Below are 21,878 nucleotides of genomic sequence, written 5' to 3' on the forward strand. Positions count from 1 at the left end.
CCCCCGCTCGCCCCACCACTCCCGAGCCCCCACTTGCTCCACCTCCCCCAGCCCCCGCTTGCCCCACCTCTCCCCAGCCCCCGCTTGCCCCACCTCTCCCCAGCCCCCGCTTGCTCCACCACTCCCGAGCCCCCACTTGCTCCACCTCCCCCAGCCCCCGCTTGCCCCACCTCTCCCCAGCCCCCGCTTGCCCCACCTCTCCCCAGCCCCCGCTTGCTCCACCTCTCCCCAGCCCCCTTTTGCCCCACCTCTCCCCAGCCCCCGCTTGCCCCACCTCTCCCGAACCCCCGCTTGCCACTCATTTCCCAAGCCCCCACTTGTCTCCTGAACTTACAGTGCCAATTAGACACAGAAGAAATTGCCCTATATGTTGTCCCACCACACACTGCCCAGGAAAAGTACAACATGGATTGTATACAGAGTAAAGGAATACACTGTCCATTTAAATTGTCAAAATACATGCCGGTCTCTCATCAGACCAGAAAAGCACTGCTAATCATCTGAAACACACTCTGCTTAAACGTTACCAGCTTAATTTAAAGAAAGGCAGGTTTATTTTTAGAGAGGAGGATATAGCATTGTTTTCAGTTTCCAGTTCACAATGTAATTCTTTTCTGGCTGAGTTTGGTCTGGGCCATTTTTGACACAGACAGCTGCCTGGGATATTGCTGGCAGTGACGTCACAGGCACTGGAACTGCATGTGTGGGGAGTGCACCCTCTGCAGTTGTGACGTCACCAAACTCAGCCTATCAAAAGCTACTGACGTTTCTTGAGTTCTCGCTTGTGAAGTTCTATTCATGTTAGTCCTGTGTCTTGTACTCTTGTACTGACACTGATAAATGACATAGATACACCTGAAATTGCATTTGTTTTCCCCCCATTGTTCCTCATCGGCCACTCACACTCTAAGCCTCATCAATGAGGTTGTGAAAAGCCAGCTGGAGTGGCGCTTCATGGCCTCTGTCATGCGTTGCTGCCATTCCTCTGAACCAGAAGCTTCTTGGTTCTGGAGCACAAAATTCAAAACTGGCACTCCAGTGCAGTACTGAGGGAGTTCTGCACTGTAGGATAAGACTTCACAAGTGGACAACAAATGTCCCATCTAATAAAAGAAAAATACTGTAGATGCTGGAAATATGAAATACAAACAGAAAGAAATGAAGTAGAGTCATATTCGACTCCCAACATTAACTCTGTTTCTCTCTCCACAGATGTTGCCAGACCTGCTGAGTATTCCCAGTACTTCATTTTTGAATCCAATATCCCAGAGCCAGAGAGTTTTCCCTGGTTATAGCACTCACTGATTGTGAGAGAGCTGTTATCACACTCGCTTTGTCCTGAGTGTGAGCTGTTATCACATTCACTTGTGCTGTTTGTGTATGTGTGAGCTGTTTTCACACTCGCTGATTGTACCTTGTGTTTGAGCTCACTGTGCTGTGCATGTGTGTGAGAGAGAAAGACCTGTTATCACACTCAGACTGGCTTTTCACTTTATCAACTAGTAGGAAGTGTTATTTGAGCAGGACCATTTGATGGTGTTAAATTTGCCTACACCTCAAAATGGAACAGCTTTGCATAACGCTGTGCCTGGCAGCCTTTTGAAAATATGACCAAACTCTCCAACTGATCCATAGCACATGGGATTGAGTAGCATGGACCTGTGCTGTTTAATCTGTACCTCAGATATGGACTTTGAGGGTGATTCTCACTGCTCTTTTTCTACCCTGATATATTCTATTAATTTTGAAAACTGTTTATAATCTATCAAAGTTATCAAACTCTGACTCTTGGGATATTTTTAGGTGCATGCAGATCAGTACATTCCAGAGGAGAATATCCAAGGAGAGTTGGAACAACTGGAGCAGAGTCTGGATGAACTGGAACATCGTGGGGTTGCACTGGAGGAGAAATTGCGCAGCTGTGAAAATGGTGAGTTCAGCAGACACTCCTTAAACTAGAAACATAATAATTAGCTGATGGGACTAGGACAAACGGACACAGATTTAAGGGTTTGGGCTAGACATGCAGGGGAGGTGTGAGGAAGAACTTTTTTTACGTAATGAGTGGTAATGACCTGAAACATATTGCCTATGAGGGTGGTGGAAGTGGAGACGATGAATGATTTCAAAAGGAAATTGGATGGGCACCTGAGGGAAATAAACTTGCAGAGTAACAAGGATAGTGCAGGGGAATGGGGCTGACTGGATTACTGTATGGAAAGACTAGATGTGATAGACCTAGGGCTGCTTCCTATGCCCTGATGTCGTGACTCTAGAAAGCCATTCAGCCCCTGAAGCTTGTCCCACCATTCAGTTAGATCATGGCTGATTTACATCTTAACTTTGGTTCCATAACCCTTAATACTCTTGTCAAACAAAAAATCTGTTTCAGTTTTGAAATTTTCAGTCGGCCCCCAGCCTCAACAGGTTTTTAAGGGAGAGAGTTCCAGATTTCTATTACCCTTTGTGTGAAGAAATGCCTCCTGACATCACCTCTCAATGGCTTAGCTCTAATTTTAAGGTTATGACCCCTTGTTCTGGACTACCCCTCGAGAGGAAATAGTTTCTCGCTGTCTATCCTATCAACTCCTTTCATTATCTTAAACACCTCAATTAGATGACCCCTTAATCTTCTATATTCAAGGGGCTAAAAGCCTAATCTATGCAATCTGTCCCCGTAACATAACCCCGATATCATTCTGGCAAATCTGCATTGCATCCTCTCTGATATATCCTTCCTGAGGTGTGTTGCTCAGAACTGTGAGTGCATGACTCCAGTTGGGATCTAACCAGAGCTTTGCACAACAGACGTGTAACTTCCACCCCTTTGTATTCCGGCCCCGTGAGATATACACCAATATACCAATAGCCTTTTTAAATATTTTTTGTACCTGTAGCTTTAAGTGACTTCTGTACTTGGACCCTTAAATATCTCTGCTCCTTCTCAGTTTCTAGCTTCTCACTATTTAGAAAATACTCAGATCCATCTATCTTAGGTCTCGTGAAAAACCTCACACTTTTACCCTTTTCAATGTCTGTTCACATCGGTAATAGTTACTGTATCACCTAACTTGGTGTTATCGGCAAACTTGGATATATGGATCTCTGTTCCTCAATCCAAGACATTTATAAATATAGTGAAAATCTGTGGCTCCGTTACAGATCTCTGGGTAACACCTACCCATTATCCCTACTCTCTGTCTCCTACCTCCTAACCAGTTCCCTACCCATGGCAATAGATTACCTCAGGTTCCATGCACTGTCACTTTTATTAAGTCTTTTGTGTGGAACCTTTTTGAATATCTTCTGAAGCCCATATAAATAACATTCATATCTGCTATGTTTATAACCAGGTTAGGAGGGGTGAACTGACTGCCCTCTTTGTCCTGCTCCTGAGTTGGTTATAACAGAGTTTGAATTTAAAAGGTGATATTTTCTATTCAATGTATATACTTAACTATGTATAGCTTGGTGTAAGAAATAAGCCAGCCAGGTTCCTTAAGTTAACAAGTAAAGTGTTAATTTTGTTGCTAAAACTCACTCAGGTAAAGATGCAGAAATTATTAACAAAAGGTTTAAAATGTACAGATATGTCCAACTACCCATTAATGCAAAAACAACACACACACAATGCACCCCGCACCCCCAAGCCTCTACCAGGCATGCAAAAAGAGAAGTAAAACTCTGCAGAGTATCAGATCTTAAAACTTGTCTGAATGCTTGTTTACACTGAAGGGTCACTTTCCAAAGTCACTGCTGGTACTTGGGCTTCTCACTGGAGCTGCCTTCCTGCTGTCATAGCTGGTTGATTCTATTTTCTCTTGGAGACAGTGATTTTTTTTTTATTCATTGGATGGATGTGGGCATCACTGGCTAGACCAGCATTTATTGCCCACCCCTAATTGCACTCATTCAGAGGGCATTTGAGAGTCAACTGCATTGCTGTCACATGGAGTCACATGTAGGCCAGACCAGGGAAGGACAACAGATTTCCTTCCCTAAAGAATATTAGTCAACAATGGTTTCATGATCATCATTAGACTTTTAATTCCAGATTTTTATTGAATTCAAATTCCAGAATCTGCTATGACAGGATTCAAACCCAGGTCCCCACAGATTTATCCTGGGTCTCTTAATTACTAATCAGCTACAATACCACTACACCGTCACCTCCCCAGAATCCTCCTTTAAGAAATCATGGTTTGCAGCAATGAGTTCTTCTGGTGGGTTTTCAAATCAGCATTGATGAGAGGTTTTGGAGAAAGAAAGAGTGGGTAAGGCTGTTGCCCCCTTCTCTCTGTGGCAGTCTCTCTGTTAGTTCAATCCAGTATATTTTACACCGAAGAGCTAGGTCATGTGACCTCTCTGGCTAAGGCTTCTGCCTCTGAGAGCCCTGTAGACTCTGTGTCACCATAATGCAGCTTGTATCCTTCGCAAATGCAACATAGTAGCTGCTGTAGGCCAGCGTCCTTTGCTTAGCAAAAGTGTTCTTCTCAAAAAGTTCAGTACATACACACGATGACATTATAAAGTAATATTCTATATAACATATCTTCATAACAAGTATAACAACAAAAGCAAAATACTGCCAACGCTGGACATCTAAAATAAAAACAAATGCTGCAAATACTCAGCAAGTCTGTCAGCATCTTTGGAGAGAGGAAGGGAGTCGTTTCAGGTCAAGGACCTTTCTTCAGAACCCTGTCTGCTTGTTGGTTCTAGAACATATTGCTCCAGAAAATTGTCCTGAATACATTCAAAAAATTTGCTGCCTTTGGGTCTCGAGCTGTTCAACAACAACTTGTATTTATGTAACACCTTTAATGTAATAAGATGTCCTTAGTAGCATTATAAAACAAAATATGACACAGCCCACAGAAAGAGATATGAGGGCAGTTGACCAAAAGCTTAATTAAAGAAATTGTTTTTAAGGCGTCTTAAAGAAGGAAAGTGAGGTGGAGAGGTGTAGGGAGACGATTCCAGTACTTAGGGTTTAGACAGCTGAATGGTGGAGCGATTAAAATTGGGGATGCTCAAGAGGCCAGAATTAGAGGACCTCAGATATCGCAGAGAGTTGTGAGGTTGGAAGAGTTTGCAGAGATAGGGAGCGGTGAGCTGGTGGAGAGGTTTGACAACAAGGTTGAGCAAATTAAATTCATGGTGTGGCTTAACCGGGAACTGGTGTAGGTCAGCGAGCACAGGATTGATGGATAAACGGGATTTGGTGCAAGTTAGGACACGGGCAGCAGAGTTTTGAATGGCCTCAAGTTTACGAAGGATAAAATGTAGGAGACCAGCCAGGAGTGCATTAAAATAGACAAGTCTAAAAGTAATGAAGGCATGAATCAGCGTTTCAGCAGCAGATAAGCTGAGGCAGGGGTAGACAGGCGATGTGATAGAGGTGGAAGCAGACGTTTTGGTAATTACACGGTTATGTGATTGGAAGCTTATTCTGGGGTCAAGCTTAACAACGAGGTTGCACAAGTCTAGTTCGATCTTTGACCGTTGCAAGGGAGAGGGCTGGAGTTGGTGGCTAGGGAATGGAGTTTGTGGCAGGGACCAAGGACAAGTCTTCCCAGTTTAACTGGGGGAGAGCTTTTCCCCGGGGCAGACGCACAAGAAATGTAAGGTTTGAAGTGGGGAGGGGGGTGTGGGTGGAAAGCGATACAAGAGATGGCCTTATCTATTCTGCATCTCCAGTCTACATGAAAATTAATATATTTCAGTATAACTGTGCTACTTTTGGAACAAGCTTCTCTGATCTCTGTATTTATATATCCCACTACTTTATCACTGCCATCTGGAGGTCATCAATCCAATCGCCCAAGTCTTTTCAAATCTGAATTCCATGCAGAGTGCCTCTACCACTTGCTCATTCATGCTAATATGCCCTCACTGTAATAGTGTCCTTTCCCAATATTGCTAAACCTCCCTCTTCAAATCTCCCTTTCCTTTCTAAAGACTTTATAAACTGGGAAATCTATCTCCCAGTCATACCCAGCTTGTAGCCAGGAGTTGGTGATGGCCACTGACATACCTTTTAAACTGAATTTGCTTGGCCAAAGAGGTCAATTATAAAGAGCTTTTTAAAGAGCGGGGAGAGAAATAGAGAGGGAATTTCAGAACTTGGGACCTAGGCAACTGAAGGCACGACCACCAATTGTGGAGCAATGAAAATTGGGGATCTGCAAGAGGCTGGAATTGGAGCACTGCCAATTTCTTGGATGGCTGGAGGTTACAGAAATACAATCCCATTACAACAGAAGATAGTATGTTGAGGAGAATTCATATCAGTTCATATCAAAGGCAGAGAGAGATTTCCTCTGTATGTAACTCACCCCTGTTATGTATACCACCTTCATTGCTTTCCTATTATGTATAGTGGTTTAAGGACCTCTGGAGGAGAAAGCCATGGAGAGTTTTGAAAACCAGGATAAAACTGTGCCCTTGACCCTGTTACATTGTGGGGAGGTGGGAGTGGGAGTGGATGGGGGAGTGGCGATGATTCGAGGAGGGGAAACGGACCTTGGCACATCTCCAGTCAGTATTCATTTTCATCTTGCAGCCCCAGATGAAGACGAAGATGATCTCCTGGTCGACTGGTTCAAACTGATCCATGAGAAGCACATGCTGGTCCGCCGGGAGTCAGAGCTTGTTTACACGTGAGTTGTTTTGAGGCCTGGAAGTGGGGCTGTTTCATTCCAATAAGTCTGTATCTTTTTTTTTGATGCCACATAGCCACCTAAAGCACAATAACCTTGTGAAGGTTAGGGATGTGCTGGGGGTAAAGGGCACTGACTTTTTCCTGTCCCAAATTGATTTACTCTTTGTGGCTGATCAGGGATTGCCGAGATGTCCCTGACCTAGGGGAAGGTGTGTGAAGGAGAGAGGAAAGAAATTGCTGTCTTTGGTAAATCCTGTTGTATTACCTGTCAATGTGGCAGCAGGCATGCAGCCAATCCTAGGCTAGTTTGTTATTGAAATCCATTATCCTCTGCACACTGTGTAAGCTTTGGGGTTGTGCAAAGCTGTCAGCACCTTATGCCTGTGTTCCTCTGCATCGCTGTGGGGTAAACTTTAGGTAATTTAGTTTCTTTATTATCTGACTGTGGCACTTAAATGAAGCAGAGCGGCAGTGCCATTCCAGCCCCCATGTTCCTTCCCTCCCTCTTCTTCCCCTTTACCTCTCTTCCCCCCCCCCACTCTCTTTACTCCCTGCCTCTTACGTCACCTCCTCTATCAGGAATCAGGGTGGCTGAGTGCTTGTACAGCCTCGGAATATCAGCCAGCCCCTCTACTCTGACCCAAGCCCAAGTAAGTGGTCCTGGCCTCTGATCAGTGATCCGACCAGTAGCAGTCAATCTGCAAGGGTGAGCAGATGATGAGGGAAAACTGCTGGACCCAGATGAAGCTTGCCATATCCTAGTCCCATTGGCTTAGTGAAGGAGTTGTAAATGGATGGTCTGCTATATAACAAATGCTATTTGGAGCTGTATTACTGAGGAAGCTGTATGACACCTGCCCCTCCCTCCCGCTGCTCTCTTTCACCTGGTTTCCCCACCCTCAACCTCAAGACTGTGTGAAGCCTGTTTTAGTGATGTGAACCTTGTCCTATTCCCCAGTTTCAAGCAGCAGAATCTGGAGGAGCGACAGGCAGATGTGGAGTATGAATTGCGCTGTCTACTCAACAAACCAGGTCAGTGACTGCTACAGAGCACACTCAGGGTTTACCTCCTGCACTCCCAATTCCCTCAGGCTGACCACTGCTTCAATTGTCCCTGCAGAGAAAGATTGGACAGATGAGGATCGAGCACGAGAAACAGAGTTAATGCAAGAGTTGATTACAGTCATCGAGCAAAGAAACGCCATCATCAACAGCCTGGATGAGGACCGACAACGGTAATCTAATCAGTAATTAGAGTGCTGGGATATTGAGGTACTGGCTTCCTGTAGGGGCAACTGGCACAGGATATTGAGGTACTGGCTTCCTGTAGGGGCAACTGGCACAGGATATTGAGGTACTGGCTTCCTGTAGGGGTAACTGGCACAGGATATTGGGGTACTGGCTTCCTGTAGGAGGCATGCTTCTATATTCTTTCAATCTGGGCGGTTTACACATATGTGAGGCCAGGGTGCCACACAGGCACAGCATATTCGACCAAGGAATGAATTAGGCAGTGTAGATCTACAACAGGTCATGGACAGCGAGTCTAAAGAGGATGAGGGATCTGAGATGAAGGCTCGTTTATTTGGTTTTTTTTAGCATGCTGTCCACTTGGCCATCACACTTCAAGTTGGCTTGAATGTGTATGCTCAAATTTTCAAGGTTTTCACCTCTGTTATAGCTTATGGAAGTTGAGTAAGCACCCAAGTTAAGTCTTATATGACATTGCAACGTTTAGGACAGTGATAGAGTACTCATTGAGATAAATGATAAAGATCCTACTACTGAGAGGGCTTTAAACTAAATAGAGGGAGGGAGGGTTTTCTGGAGAGGGGATACGTAGGCTTCCAAAGCAAAAGGATTTGGCAGCCTTACAGGGCAGCTATTTAGGTAATGATACCCAGAGTGTGACAGGAAGGGACAGAGTGTACAAACATTAAAAAAAGCACCAAACAGGGTCAAAGGGAGAAAAAAATGGTAAAAAGGCAAAAATAATGGTCCTTTACTTAAATTCACGTAGTGTTCGGAACAAAATAAACGAATTAAAGGCACAATAGAGGTTAATGGGTATGATCTTATAGCTATTACGGAGACATGGTTACAAGGAGATCGTAGCTGGGAATTAGATATTCAGGGGTATGTGACTTTTCAAAAGAACAGGCAGGAAGGAAAGGGTGATAGGGTAGCTTTGTTAGTATGAGATGGAATAAGTATAATAGCAAGAAATGATCTTGGATTGGAAGATGTGGAATCTATATGGGTGAAGACATAACAAGGAGAAGAAGGAGTAGTCTTTAAGCCCCCTAACAGTAGCTAACAGGAGATAATGAGGGCATGTAAAAAAGGCAGTACATTAATCATGGGTGACTTTAATCTTCATGTAGACTGGGAAAATCAAATTGGCAGAGGTAGGCACGAGCAAAAATTCATAGAGTGTATTCAGGACAGTTTCCTAGAACAATATGCTGTGAATCCAACCTGGGAGCAGGCTATTTCGGATCTGGTAATGTGTAATGAGGCAGGTTTAATAAATGATCTTAAGAGTAAAAGATCCCCTAAGAAACAGTGACCATAACATGGTAGAATTTAGCATTCAGTTTGCGAGTGAGAAACTTGGGTCGGAAACACCTGTGCTAAACTTAAATAAGGGTTATTACAAAGGAATGAGGGCAAAGTTGAGGGCGGTGTGGACTGGAAAAGGAGTTTAGCAGAAAAGGTTGATGAACAATGGCAGACGTTTAAGAAAATAGTTCATGACTCACAACAAAGATAATCCCAGTGAGGAAGGATCCAAGGAAGGGAACAAACCAACCATAGCTAACCAAGGAAGTTAAGGATAGTATCGAATTGAAAGAAAAAACATACAATGTGGCAAAGATTAGTGGTAAGCCTGAGGATTGGGGAAGTTCTAAAAACCAACATAAGATGACCAGAAAAATAATAAAGAGGGAGAAAATCAACTTTGAGGGCAAACTAGCAAGTAATGTAAAAACAGACAGTAAGAGTTTCTTTAAATATATAAAAAGGAAGAGAGAGGCCAAAGTGAACATAGGCCCCTTAGAGGATGAGGCTGGGGAAATAACAGTGGGGAACCAGGAAATGGCAGAGGAGTTAAATAAATAAAAAACAAAAACAAAAACAGAATTACCTGGAAAAACTCAGCAGGTCTGGCAGCATCGGTGGAGAAGAAAAGAGTTGACGTTTCGAGTCCTCATGACCCTTCGACAGAACTTGAGATTGAGTCCAAGAAAGAGTTGAAATATAAGCTGGTTTAAGGTGTGTGTGTGGGGGGTGGAGAGAGAGAGTGGGAGGTGGAGTGGGGGTGTGGTTGTAGGGACAAACAAGCAGTGATAGAAGCAGATCATCAAAAGATGTCAACAACAATAATACAAAAGAACACATAGGTGTTAAAGTTAAAGTTGGTGATATTATCTAAACGAATGTGCTAATTAAGAATGGATGGTAGGGCACTCAAGGTATAGCTCTAGTGGGGGTGGGGAGAGCATGAAAGATGTAAAAAAAATAAAATAAATAAATAATTTTTTTTTTTCTCTTTTTATAATAGAAATAGGTGGGAAAAGGAAAATCTATATAATTTATTGGAAAAAAAAGAGAAAAGAAAGGGGGTGGGGATGGGGGAGGGAGCTCACGACCTAAAGTTGTTGAATTCAATATTCAGTCCGGATGGCTGTAAAGTGCCTAGTCGGAAGATGAGGTGTTGTTCCTCCAGTTTGCATTGGGCTTCACTGGAACAATGCAGCAAGCCAAGGACAGGCATGTGGGCAAGAGAGCAGGGTGGAGTGTTAAAATGGCAAGCGACAGGGAGGTTTGGGTCATTCTTGCGGACAGACCGCAGGTGTTCTGCAAAGCGGTCGCCCAGTTTACGTTTGGTCTTTCCAACGTAGAGGAGACCACATTGGGAGCAACGAATGCAGTAGACTAAGTTGGGGGAAATGCAAGTGAAATGCTGCTTCACTTGAAAGGAGTGTTTGGGTCCTTGGATGGTGAGGAGAGAGGAAGTGAAGGGGCAGGTATTGCATCTTTTGCGTGGGCATGGGGTGGTGCCATAGGAGGGGGTTGAGGAGTAGGAAGTGATGGAGGAGTGGACCAGGGTGTCCCGGAGGGAGCGATCCCTACGGAATGCCGATAGGGGGGGGTGAAGGGAAGATGTGTTTGGTGGTGGCATCATGCTGGAGTTGGCGGAAATGGCGGAGGATGATCCTTTGAATGCGGAGGCTGGTGGGGTGATAAGTGAGGACAAGGGGGACCCTATCATGTTTCTGGGAGGGAGGAGAAGGCGTGAGGGCGGATGCGCGGGAGATGGGCTGGACACGGTTGAGGGCCCTGTCAACGACTGTTAAATAAATACTTTGCATCAGTCTTCACGGTAGAAGACACTAATAGCATTCCAAAAATACTAATTAATCAAGGGGCAAAAGGGGGGAAAGAAATAAATACAATAACTATCACTAGAAAAAAGTACTAGGGAAACTGATGGGCTAAAGGCTGATAAATCCCCTGGACCTGATGGGTTGCATCCTAGGATGTTAAAGGAAGTAGCTACAGAGATAGTGGATGCACTGGTAGTAATCTTCCAAAAATCCTTAGATTCTGGAAAAACGCCAGAGGATTGGAAAACTGCCAATATAATGCCCCTATTTAAAAAGGAAGGCAAAAACAGGTAACTATAGGCCAGTTAGCTTAACATCTGTCATCGGACAAATGTTAATTATAAAGGTTGTAATAACAGAGCATTTAGAAATACATAATATAATCAAACAGAGTCAGCATGGTTTCTTGAAGGGGAAACCATGCCTGACAAATTTATTAGAATTCTTTGAGAAGGTAACAAGCAGGATGGATAAAGGGGAACCAGTAGATGTAATATATTTGGATTTCCAAAAGGCGTTCAATAAAGTACCGCACATAAGGATACTTAATAAAATAAGAGCCCATGGTGTTGGGGTAGTATATTAGCATGGATAGAGGATTGGCTAACTAATAAAAGACAGAGAATTGGAATAAGGGGGTCATTTTCAGGATGGCAACTTGTAACAAGTGGAGTGCCACAGTGATGTGCTGGGGCCAGTTATTTACAATATATATTAATGACTTGGATGAGGGAAGTGAATATACTATTGCCAAGTTTGTGGATGACACAAAAGTAGGTGGGAAGTAAGTGATGAGGATGACATAAAGAGTCTACAGAGGGATGTATACAGGTTAAGTGAGTGGGCAAAAACTTGGCAGTTGGAATATAATGTGGGAAAATGTGAGGTTATTTGGCAGGAAGGATAGAGGAGCTGAATATTATTTAAATGGTGAAAGACAGTAGAAAGCTCAGCACAGAGGGATTTGGGGGTCCTCATGCATTAATCCCAAAAAGCTAGCATACAAGTTCAACAGGGAATAGGGAAGGCAAATGGAATGTTGACCTTTATTTCAGAGGGGATGGAGTATAAAAATAGGGAAGTCTTGCTAAAACTATACAAGGCACTAGTTAGACCACACCTAGAATACCGTGAACAGCTTTGGCCCCCTTATCTAAGGAAAGATATACTGGCATTGGAGGCAGTCCAGAGAAGGTTCACTAGGTAGATCCCAGGTATGGAGGGATTTCCTTACGAGGGGAGGTTGAGTAGGTTGGGCCTGTACTCATTGGAGTTTAGAAGAATGAGTGGTGACCTTATTGACACATATAAAATTTTTAGCAGGTTTGACAGGGTTGATGCTGAGATGTTGTTTCCCCTTGCGGGAGAGTCTAGGACCAGAGAGCATAAGTTCAGAGTAAGGGATCGCCCTTCTAAGACAGAGATGAGGAGGAATTTCTTCTCTCAGAGGCTAGTGAATCTGTGGAATTCTTTACCACAGAGGGCTGTAGAGGCTGGGTTGTTAAGTATATTCAAGGCCGAGATAGATTTTTAATCAGTAAGGGAATCAAGGGTTATGGGAGAAAAGGCAGGAAAGTCGAGTCGAGGATTATAAAATCAGCCATGATCTTATTGAATGGCGGAGCAAACTTGATGGGCCGAATGGCTTATTTCTGCTCCTACGTCTTATGGCCTTATGGACACAAGATTTGGAGTACCAGGTTCCTATAGAGGTAACTGGCACAGCATATTGGGGTACAAGTTTTCCATCTGTGAGCAGTGGGCACAGGATAGTGGAGTATTTCTTGATTATGCCCAAAGGCAAGTACATGAGAGGGAGAATGGGAGATTAATTCTCACATTACTGTCTTACAGAGAGGAAGAGGAGGATAAGTTGCTGGCGGCAATGATTAAAAACAAAGGTAAGGTACTTGTTCCAAATCCCATTTACCCATCACCCCCTGTGCTACGTTGTTTTTCAGTTAAGCAACACTTTGATTTTAAAATTCTCATCCATAATTATAATCCTTCCATGGCTTCATCCCTGCCTATCTCTGTAATCTCCTTTCAGCTCTAAAAACCCTCCAAGATCTCTGCACTCCTCTAATTCTGGTCTCTTAAGCATCCCTGACTTATAAATCACTCCACCATTGGTGACCGTGTCTTCAGCTATCCTAAACTCTTGAATTCCCTTCCTAAACCTCGCTGCCTCTCTATCTTCCTTTAAGATGTTCCTCGAAACCTATCTCTTTGACCAAGCTTTTGGTCACCTGCCTTAATGTTTCACTACATCAATGGGGCTATTTACGTGCAAGATCTTATTATTTGCATAAAGTATACACGTTAACCTCTCCAGTCCAGAATGCTTGTGACCAAGTCATTTCTGGATGTCAGAATTATCTGGATTATCGAATGAAGTTAGAATTCCCCTACCACAAGTGTGTGAGCCAGAAAACACCATGGATATAAATATTTACCTGAAGCATAAAACAGTAATAAAACATTTGTTTAGTAGCATAGAACTTGAGTATTGCTGCAAAAGAGACATGTTGAAGCTTTTCGTCTTGCATTAATCAGGATACTTCGCAAGAATACCAATATAAGGGGCAAACAACAATATATACTGTATGACAGCGCTGATTGGTTGGCAAGTGAACTCTGATTGGTGGAGGTGTTGCCATGGAGAATACACCAAATGATGGTGACTGAAAATTAACTGCTGAGCATTGTTTGAAATTTATTTTGTTTAGTTGAAACAGGTGCAATGTGTGTACATGTTCTTTCTGTCTGCAAAGAACAGGACCCTGTGTATTAATATGTGTAGCTTCCAGTACACACAAATGTGCCACATTGTGAGCCCGACTGATGATCTTAAATTGGTTGTCAACGTAACTCTTAGCACTCTGAGGAGTATTTAGCACATGGCCAATTGCAGAATCACATCTAATGTCGGACACTGTGTTTTGAGATTTGCAAGTGTGGCCTGGCTGGGTACGATCTGTACCGTGCCAGTTGTGAACAGCGGCTGGGACATGCTGTTTGATATGATCCGCGCCAGTCTTTGGGATGTACGGCCTACATACTTAGCATCACCCTGGCACTGAAATTCATATACCACATTACTCATTTGTGTGATAGACAGAACATCGGATCAACATGTCTCTTTTTCAGCAATGATAAAATATTATAAATCAGTCATAAAAATTGTTTTACTTCTCCAAATACTGTATCTTCCACGTTTCAACTCAAAGTACTGTATTCAAATGATGCCATGAGTTGCTTCAGTCTGTTCAGAAAATTTCTGGACAACTGGTGTTTCTGAACAATAGATTTCCTGACTGGACAGATTACCGTGTATAACAGGAGGCAGTTTTTTTAAACAGTTTATTTCAGTTTTAATTTAGGCTGATGTCTGACCCTTCCTGTTGCTCTTTTTCCCAATTGAGAATGGCAGCAGGATAGTTGGTCTGAATGCTGCTCTGCAGCAGGGAGGTGGCAAAATGAGGGTGTGGTCTTGTTGAGGTTCCCAAACTCTTGCTTTTGAGTGATGTTCATAACAAGGGTCATTTGTGGATCTTCGGGCCTCTTACCATTGCCATTTTTCCTCTCTTCTGGAACTCAAATGGAGGGCCACATGTAGAATTTAGTGGAAATTTTATCATATACACAGGGTCCCAGAAACTACTAAAAAGGAAGTACCTCTCCGAGAAACTGTGCAAGATCGACTGGGCCCGCTTCACAATAGCAGCACTAACCCCTCCCTACCTCTGCAGCTGATTTCCTACAATATCTGACAACTTTGCCCTTAAAATCAAATCCAAGAAGCTTCTCTTAAAGGGTATTTAGGGCTTTATATTTGGGACATTGTTCACAAAAGCATGGTAGTGATGATGAATCTATACAACCCATCACTGAGACCACCACTGGACCACTCCATACAATTCTGGGCTCCCCATTATGAGACTACATTGAAACCATAGAATGGACACAGTAAAGGTTCACTGGAATCACCTCAGGGATAAATGGTAAGAGTTATGAAGAGAGGCTTAAAGAATTGGGGCTTTTTCATTGGTGTAAAGGAAGAGTTAATTGAGGTTTTCAAAATATTGATATGTATTAAGAATCAAAGACTCATTACTACACAAAAGGAGGCTGTTTGGTCCATCAGATTCATGCTGGCTCTCTCTAGACCAACCTGCTGAGTCTCATTCCCCTACTCTATCCCCCATCAATGCTGGGTCTCAGCGATTTACAATCTACATCAGTGATTTGGATGAAGGAACCGAATGTATGGCAGCTAAATTTTCTGATTACACAAAGATAGGTAGGAAAGTAAGTTGCCAAGAGGAGGTATAGAGCCTGCAAAGGGATATAGACATTTAAATGAGTGGGCAAAAATGACAGAGTATAAAGTAGGAAAATGTGACCTTGTCCACTTTGGCAAGAGAAATAGAAAAGCAGTATACTATTTAAATGGAGAGAGATCGGAGAACTTGGTGGTACAGAGGGATCTAGATGTCCTGGTACATGAATGATAAGAAGTTGGTGTGCAGGTACAGCAAGTGATTAGGAAGGCAAATGGAATGTTGGCATTTATTGCAAGGGGAATGGAATATAAAAGTAGTGACGTTTTACTGCAGATGTACAGGGTATTGGTGAGACTATATCTGGGATACTGTGTACAGCTTTGGCCTCCTTATTTGAAAAAACATAATTGCGTTCGAAGCAGTTCAGAGAAGGTTCACTCAACTCATTCCTCAGATGAGAAGCTTATAAAGAAATGTTGAACAGGTTAGGCCTATACCCATTGGAGAGAGGTGATCTTATTGAGACATATAAGATCCTGAGGAGACTTGATAGGGTTGATATGGGGATTGGGAGGGTGGAGTTTCCATCTGTGGGAGAGACTAGAACTAGGGGTTTAAGAATAAGAGGTCTACCGTTTAAGAGGGAAATGGGGAGAAATTCTTTCTCTCAGAGGGCTGTTAGTCTATGGAATTCTTTTCCCCAGAAAGCAGTGGAGGCTGGATCGTTGAATTTATTCAAGATTTGGACAGATTTTTGTAGACAAGGGAGCCGAGGGTTATGGGGGAAGCAGACGGCAAAGTGGAGTTGCAACCACAATCAGACTAGCCATGATCTTATTGAATGGCGGAGCAGGCTCGAAGGGCTGAATGGCCTATTCCTGTGCCTGAGTCCTATGATCCTATGTTCATAGCCCTGCAAATTTATTTCCTTCAAGTGTCTATCCAATTTCCTTTTGAAATTATTGATCGTCTCAACTTCCACCACCCTCATAGATAACAAGTTCCAGTTGAGAGGATAGAGGTTATTCCCACTGGTTGATGAATGAATAAGGAGGCACAGACTGAGGGTTATCATCCAAAGAATGAAGGGAGAAGCTAGAAGGAATGTTTTACCACAAGGCAGCGCCTGGGACATCATTTCAAAGGGAATTGAATAAGGATTTGAAAGGAAGGTTATAGGGGAAGAGGTTGGGATTGGAGTAGAGCTCAGTTGAGGAGCTTCATACATCACTCATGTCTGCATCTAGTAATGGTTTATTACTGATTTTAATATTGAGTGTTTTCTTATAGAAATGGTATACAGTGCTCTGGAGAATGTACTCTGCTCTCCCCCCCCCCCCCCCGAGACATTGTATAGCAGTCACCCATCACCTCTGTGTTTGATGTCCTACCTGGTCCCCAATTGAGCAAGGCCTCGATTTTAAAATTGTCATCCTTTCCTTCAAATCCTTCCATGACCTCACTTTCCCTAACTCTAATCTCCTGCAGTGATTAAACCCTCTAAGATCTGTGCTTATCCTGTTCTGGTCTCTTGCGCATCCCTAGTTTTAATCGCTGCACCATTGGCAACTGTGCCTTCAGCTGCCTGGGCCCTAAGCTCCGGAATTCCCTCCTTAAATCTCTCCGCACCATTACCTCTTCTCTTTAAAGGCACTCCAAAAACCCTTTCTTTGCGACCAAGCTTTTAGTCACCTCTGCTAATGTTTCCTTACCTGGCTCGGGTCGCATTGTATTTGATAACAATCCTGTGGACCACCTGGAACACTTTTTACATTAAAGGTGCTTTTTTACATTAAATGCATGCTGTTACCTGTGCCCCAGCTTCTGAGGCAGACCAACAATGAGTCCAGGCCTTGCCCCTCCCACAGGCCCTGCCCCTCCTATAGGCTACAGGCCCTGCCCTTCCCACAGGCCCTGCCCTTCCTACAGGCCCTGCCCCTCCCACAGGCCCTGCCCTTCCTACAGGCTACAGGCCCTGCCCCTCCCACAGGCCCTGCCCCTCCCACAGGCCCTGCCCTTCCTACAGGCTACAGGCCCTGCCCCTCCCACAGGCCCTGCCCTTCCTACAGGCTACAGGCTCTGCCCTTCCTACAGGCTACAGGCCCTGCCCCTCCCACAAGCCCTGCCCCTCCCACAGGCCCTGCCCTTCCTACAGGCCCTGCCCCTCCTACAGGCTACAGGCCCTGCCCCTCCCACAGGCCCTGCCCTTCCTACAGGCTACAGGCTCTGCCCTTCCTACAGGCTACAGGCCCTGCCCCTCCCACAAGCCCTGCCCCTCCCACAGGCCCTGCCCTTCCTACAGGCCCTGCCCCTCCTACAGGCTACAGGCCCTCCTACAGGCTACAGGCCCTGCCCCTCTCACAGGCCCTGCCCCTCCCACAGGCCCTGCCCCTCTCACAGGCCCTGCCCCTCCCACAGGCCCTGCCCCTTCCACAGGCCCTGCCCTTCCTACAGGCTACAGGCCCTGCCCCTCCCACAGGCCCTGCCCCTCCCACAGGCCCTGCCCTTCCCACAGGCTACAGGCCCTGCCCCTCCCACAGGCCCTGCCCTTCCTACAGGCTACAGGCCCTGCCCCTCCCACAGGCCCTGCCCCTCCTACAGGCTACAGGCCCTGCCCCTCCCACAGGCCCTGCCCCTCCCACAGGCCCTGCCCTTCCTACAGGCTACAGGCCCTGCCCCTCCCACAGGCCCTGCCCCTCCTACAGGCTACAGGCCCTGCCCCTCCCACAGGCCCTGCCCCTCCTACAGGCTACAGGCCCTGCCCCTCCCACAGGCCCTGCCCTTCCTACAGGCTACAGGCCCTGCCCCTCCCACAGGCCCTGCCCCTCCTACAGACCCTGCCCTTCCTACAGGCCCTGCCCCTCCCACAGGCCCTGCCCCTCCTACAGACCCTGCCCCTCCCACAGGCCCTGCCCTTCCAACAGGCCCTGCCCCTCCCACAGGCCCTGCCCCTCCTACAGGCTACAGGCCCTGCCCCTCCCACAGGCCCTGCCCTTCCTACAGGCTACAGGCCCTGCCCCTCCCACAGGCCCTGCCCCTCCTACAGACCCTGCCCTTCCTACAGGCCCTGCCCCTCCCACAGGCCCTGCCCCTCCTACAGACCCTGCCCCTCCCACAGGCCCTGCCCTTCCAACAGGCCCTGCCCCTCCTACAGGCCCTGCCCCTCCTACAGGCCCTGCCCCTTCTACAGGCTACAGGCTGTGTCAACACATTTGTATACTTCAGAAACATGATTATCTCATTTTTTTAAACAGATTTCCACAAAGATACCAACAGTGAAATAAAGAAAAAGTTAAAATTCAAACCAAGCAAGATGCTGAAGTTTCTTGGCAACAAGCCAGAAGGAAAGTCCAAAAATACCAAAGAGAAGAATTTGTGATTGGTGAAAGTGCTGAGATGAATGGAAAGCTGCACGTGCAGCACCAGCTCTCGATGACTAGCACGACTGCACTCGCTGGGACGGGCTCAGCTAAACAGTATCTGGTGATTGGTTCATAGGAAGAATATCTAGGTCTCCTACTGACATTAGCCAGCTCCATCATGGTGCTGACATGACATTACTTACTATGTATCCTTAGTTTATGTGCAATAGAAGCCACTACAGTCCTGTATTATTTGTGCTTAGTGCATTTTAATATCACCAGTGAGACACTCTGTCCTTTCTCGGGCTAAAGTCTGTTCTTTCCTTCCATTCAGTGTTTTGCAGAGTTTCACAGCTGCAGGGTTGAGTGCTAGTTCCTGAATGAGTCTATACTTATCCACTATTGGCCAGTTTCACACCTGGCTCTCGCTGTGCTCTGGATTAGTGTTTCTGAGTGTCCACTACCTGCCACACACTGTTCTGCTGCTGCACAGCGCATTGCCTAAATACGTAGCAACAAACAACACGATTCTGAACTTCTCAAGTTTTTATCTGTTTGTAGGTGCTGATTATTTTTAGGCACAGTGTGCGTTGATTAATTGTCACCACAAGAAGGTCTAAATCTACCAGTTGTAACTGAAATCTTTGCAAGGAGGCTATCAAATCTCCAAAAGGCAGTGACTTAGCAGTGGCTCATCAGGGACAATATGCAAGTATTGTGTGCCAAACATACTGACACTTCATAGCGCAGTGCGCCAGATACCCTAGGACCTAGTCCATCAGACAGTCTGTGGACACAGGATGCCATGTAATCGCTGGATTGGGACACAGGTCAATCAGAGTCTGTGGAAAGAGCAGTCCTCCTGAATTGAAATAATGGCCAGGAACACTGCTGGAATCAGAAGGGATGGAAGGGCTGAAGGCAGAAGGGCTGGAGCCCAAGATGTTAACCTTCTCTATCTCTCTGAATTGTGGGTCGTGCTGACTTTGTAGTTGGTCCCATATTGAGACATGGTGCTGACCCTGCCCAGCACTGGTTATGAACATGCTTGAGTGCTGACCAGACTTGACTGGACCACTTTCCTTTCAATTGTGGGTCTGTCAATATTGGAGCTCTCTGGGACATAGGGAACTGTTGCCATCTTCACTTTGCCGTTTTGCTTTGTACAAGTAATGCAGCCGTACTTCTCAGAATGAAACCCAGTATACAGAGTGTGTGTGTGAAAGGTCTTTGTATATGGAATCAGTGGGCTGTGGTCATCAGTCTCATTCATTGCCATCAGGTGAATCTCTGCGCAGTGACAAAGCTACAGACCTCCAGACTGTGAAAATTTCACAACTGGAATCTAGCAGAATAAGCTCAATACTACCACAGGCATCTTCATACTCCCATTGCAACGTTGGCTTTTCAGAAGTGAAGCATTCCACTCTGCACTGATGGAAAGTGCAAACAATAATTAACCACAAGATTCTTGAATCGCTGTGTAACACCAGGACAGACACCCAAAAACTGTAGCAGGAAATATACACATGTATGTCCATACGTAACATTTGCATATGGAATTGTGCACACTCAAGCATACATCTTGGGAGCGTACACACATCCTACGGGTATACAGCTGCAGGCACCAGTTGACACTACTGTGCCTTCACATGTTATCCAGTCATGTATACATGCCACAGTGAAGCTGTTCCTGATGCTAAAATTGCACTTCAGTTGGCCTGTAGTGTCTCAGCATGCACTGTGCTGCTGCTGATCATTCCAGATTCAAACTGAAATCAGATGGTCTTCGTCTGTATTTAATTTGCCAATGTTCTCACTGCACCTCAGCTGTGATCAGTATGTGTTACTGTATGCTGTAGTATTGTGCGATGGGAACTTGCTTGAAGCTGGTAAATGGCCTGTCCTCTAGACCTGCTTCTAACTCAGCATGCTGAAGGGGAGCCGATGTAAATCTGACACAGTAAGGGTCTTCATACTTAATTCAGTTAGGGTCTAACTTTCAGTTCTGTCTTGCGATGGGGCATTTGCCAGATGAACGCATCAAACAAACAAGCAAATTAACATCAGTTTACATTGTCACATCAACTAGACTTTGTTGGGGACTCTCAGCTTTGAGTTTTGAAACAACTCTGTGCTTCCGTGGATCCAATGAGAAACATCTATGCATTGTTCTGAATACTGGACTGAGCCCTGGTATATGCACTCTTACCCTAATTAATACAATTTGTCTCGAGATTTTGTAGTATCCTAGCATTAATTATATTTATACCTAATATACAGGAACAGCTGCCAAAAGTAAGCCTTAATTCAATTTAATGTCAAACTTTTTGTTGAAAACCTTTTTTGTACTTACTCTAGAGGGAGTATTGGTGCCATTTTGTCAGATGTTTTTGGTAGTTATCGGGTTGCTTTCCTGGGATGAATTCGAAGCTTTTGCTGAATCAGATCTTTTCTTTAGCTGTTGTTCTGCCTTACCTATTTGTATATAATATTTATTGAAACCACAAGCACTGTTCTAAAGCTGTATTATTCTGCTAACAAAATGGGTAAAATTGGGACCAATAAAATGGAATGTTGTCCAAGTGTGTGACTGGATTATGATTGACAGTTGATTGAGATTAAGAAGCGCATCAACATTTACTTCGTTGGTTTTATGCATGTACCCTGGAAACAGTCATTGTGCAAGAGGGAAACTTTCTCCTTTTAAGAGGTGTGTCATCTCACATCTGATGGTTGTTTTCTTAGAATGCTCCTGTGCTAGCCATTGCTATGCTTCTCAATCACTGACACTCGCGTTATCTGCAGCTTCACCAACTATTCGTATTAATATAGTGCCATAAATGTTAATGAAACGTCGCAAGATGCTTTATAAAGACATTATAAACAAAATATGACCCCAAGTTTGGTCAAAGGGGTATCTTGAAGGTTTTAAGGGGTATCTTGAAGGAGGAAAGCTAGGCAGAGAGATATAGGAACAGGAGACCATCCAGCCCATCGAGCCTGCTCCGCCATTCAATATGATCATGACTGATCGAACACTTCAATGCCTTTTACCCACACTACCCTCATAACCCTTTACGTTATCATTAATCAGAAATCTATCAATCTCTATCTTAAACATACTCAATGACTGAGCTTCCACAGCCCTCTGGGATAGAGAATTCCAAAGCTT

At 44.8% G+C, this 21,878-nt stretch overlaps 1 protein-coding gene across 3 annotated transcripts in view; it reads left to right on the forward strand.

Annotated features, from left to right (window-relative positions):
• micall1a (MICAL-like 1a) overlaps positions 1 to 21,288 on the forward strand; it is an 82,721-nt gene extending 61,433 nt beyond the window's left edge. For all 3 annotated transcript variants that reach the window (XM_041177858.1, XM_041177860.1, XM_041177859.1), the window contains 6 exons: positions 1,804 to 1,930; positions 6,566 to 6,662; positions 7,623 to 7,696; positions 7,785 to 7,899; positions 12,910 to 12,956; positions 18,596 to 21,288. In XM_041177858.1, the coding sequence (XP_041033792.1) occupies positions 1,804 to 1,930; positions 6,566 to 6,662; positions 7,623 to 7,696; positions 7,785 to 7,899; positions 12,910 to 12,956; positions 18,596 to 18,720 (585 nt within the window). In that variant the 3' untranslated portion in view covers positions 18,721 to 21,288. The remainder of the gene's footprint in view (positions 1 to 1,803; positions 1,931 to 6,565; positions 6,663 to 7,622; positions 7,697 to 7,784; positions 7,900 to 12,909; positions 12,957 to 18,595) is intronic.
• The last annotated feature ends 590 nt before the right edge of the window (positions 21,289 to 21,878 follow it).

This window comes from Carcharodon carcharias, chromosome 31, assembly GCF_017639515.1.
Source record: "Carcharodon carcharias isolate sCarCar2 chromosome 31, sCarCar2.pri, whole genome shotgun sequence".
NCBI lineage: Eukaryota > Metazoa > Chordata > Chondrichthyes > Lamniformes > Lamnidae > Carcharodon > Carcharodon carcharias.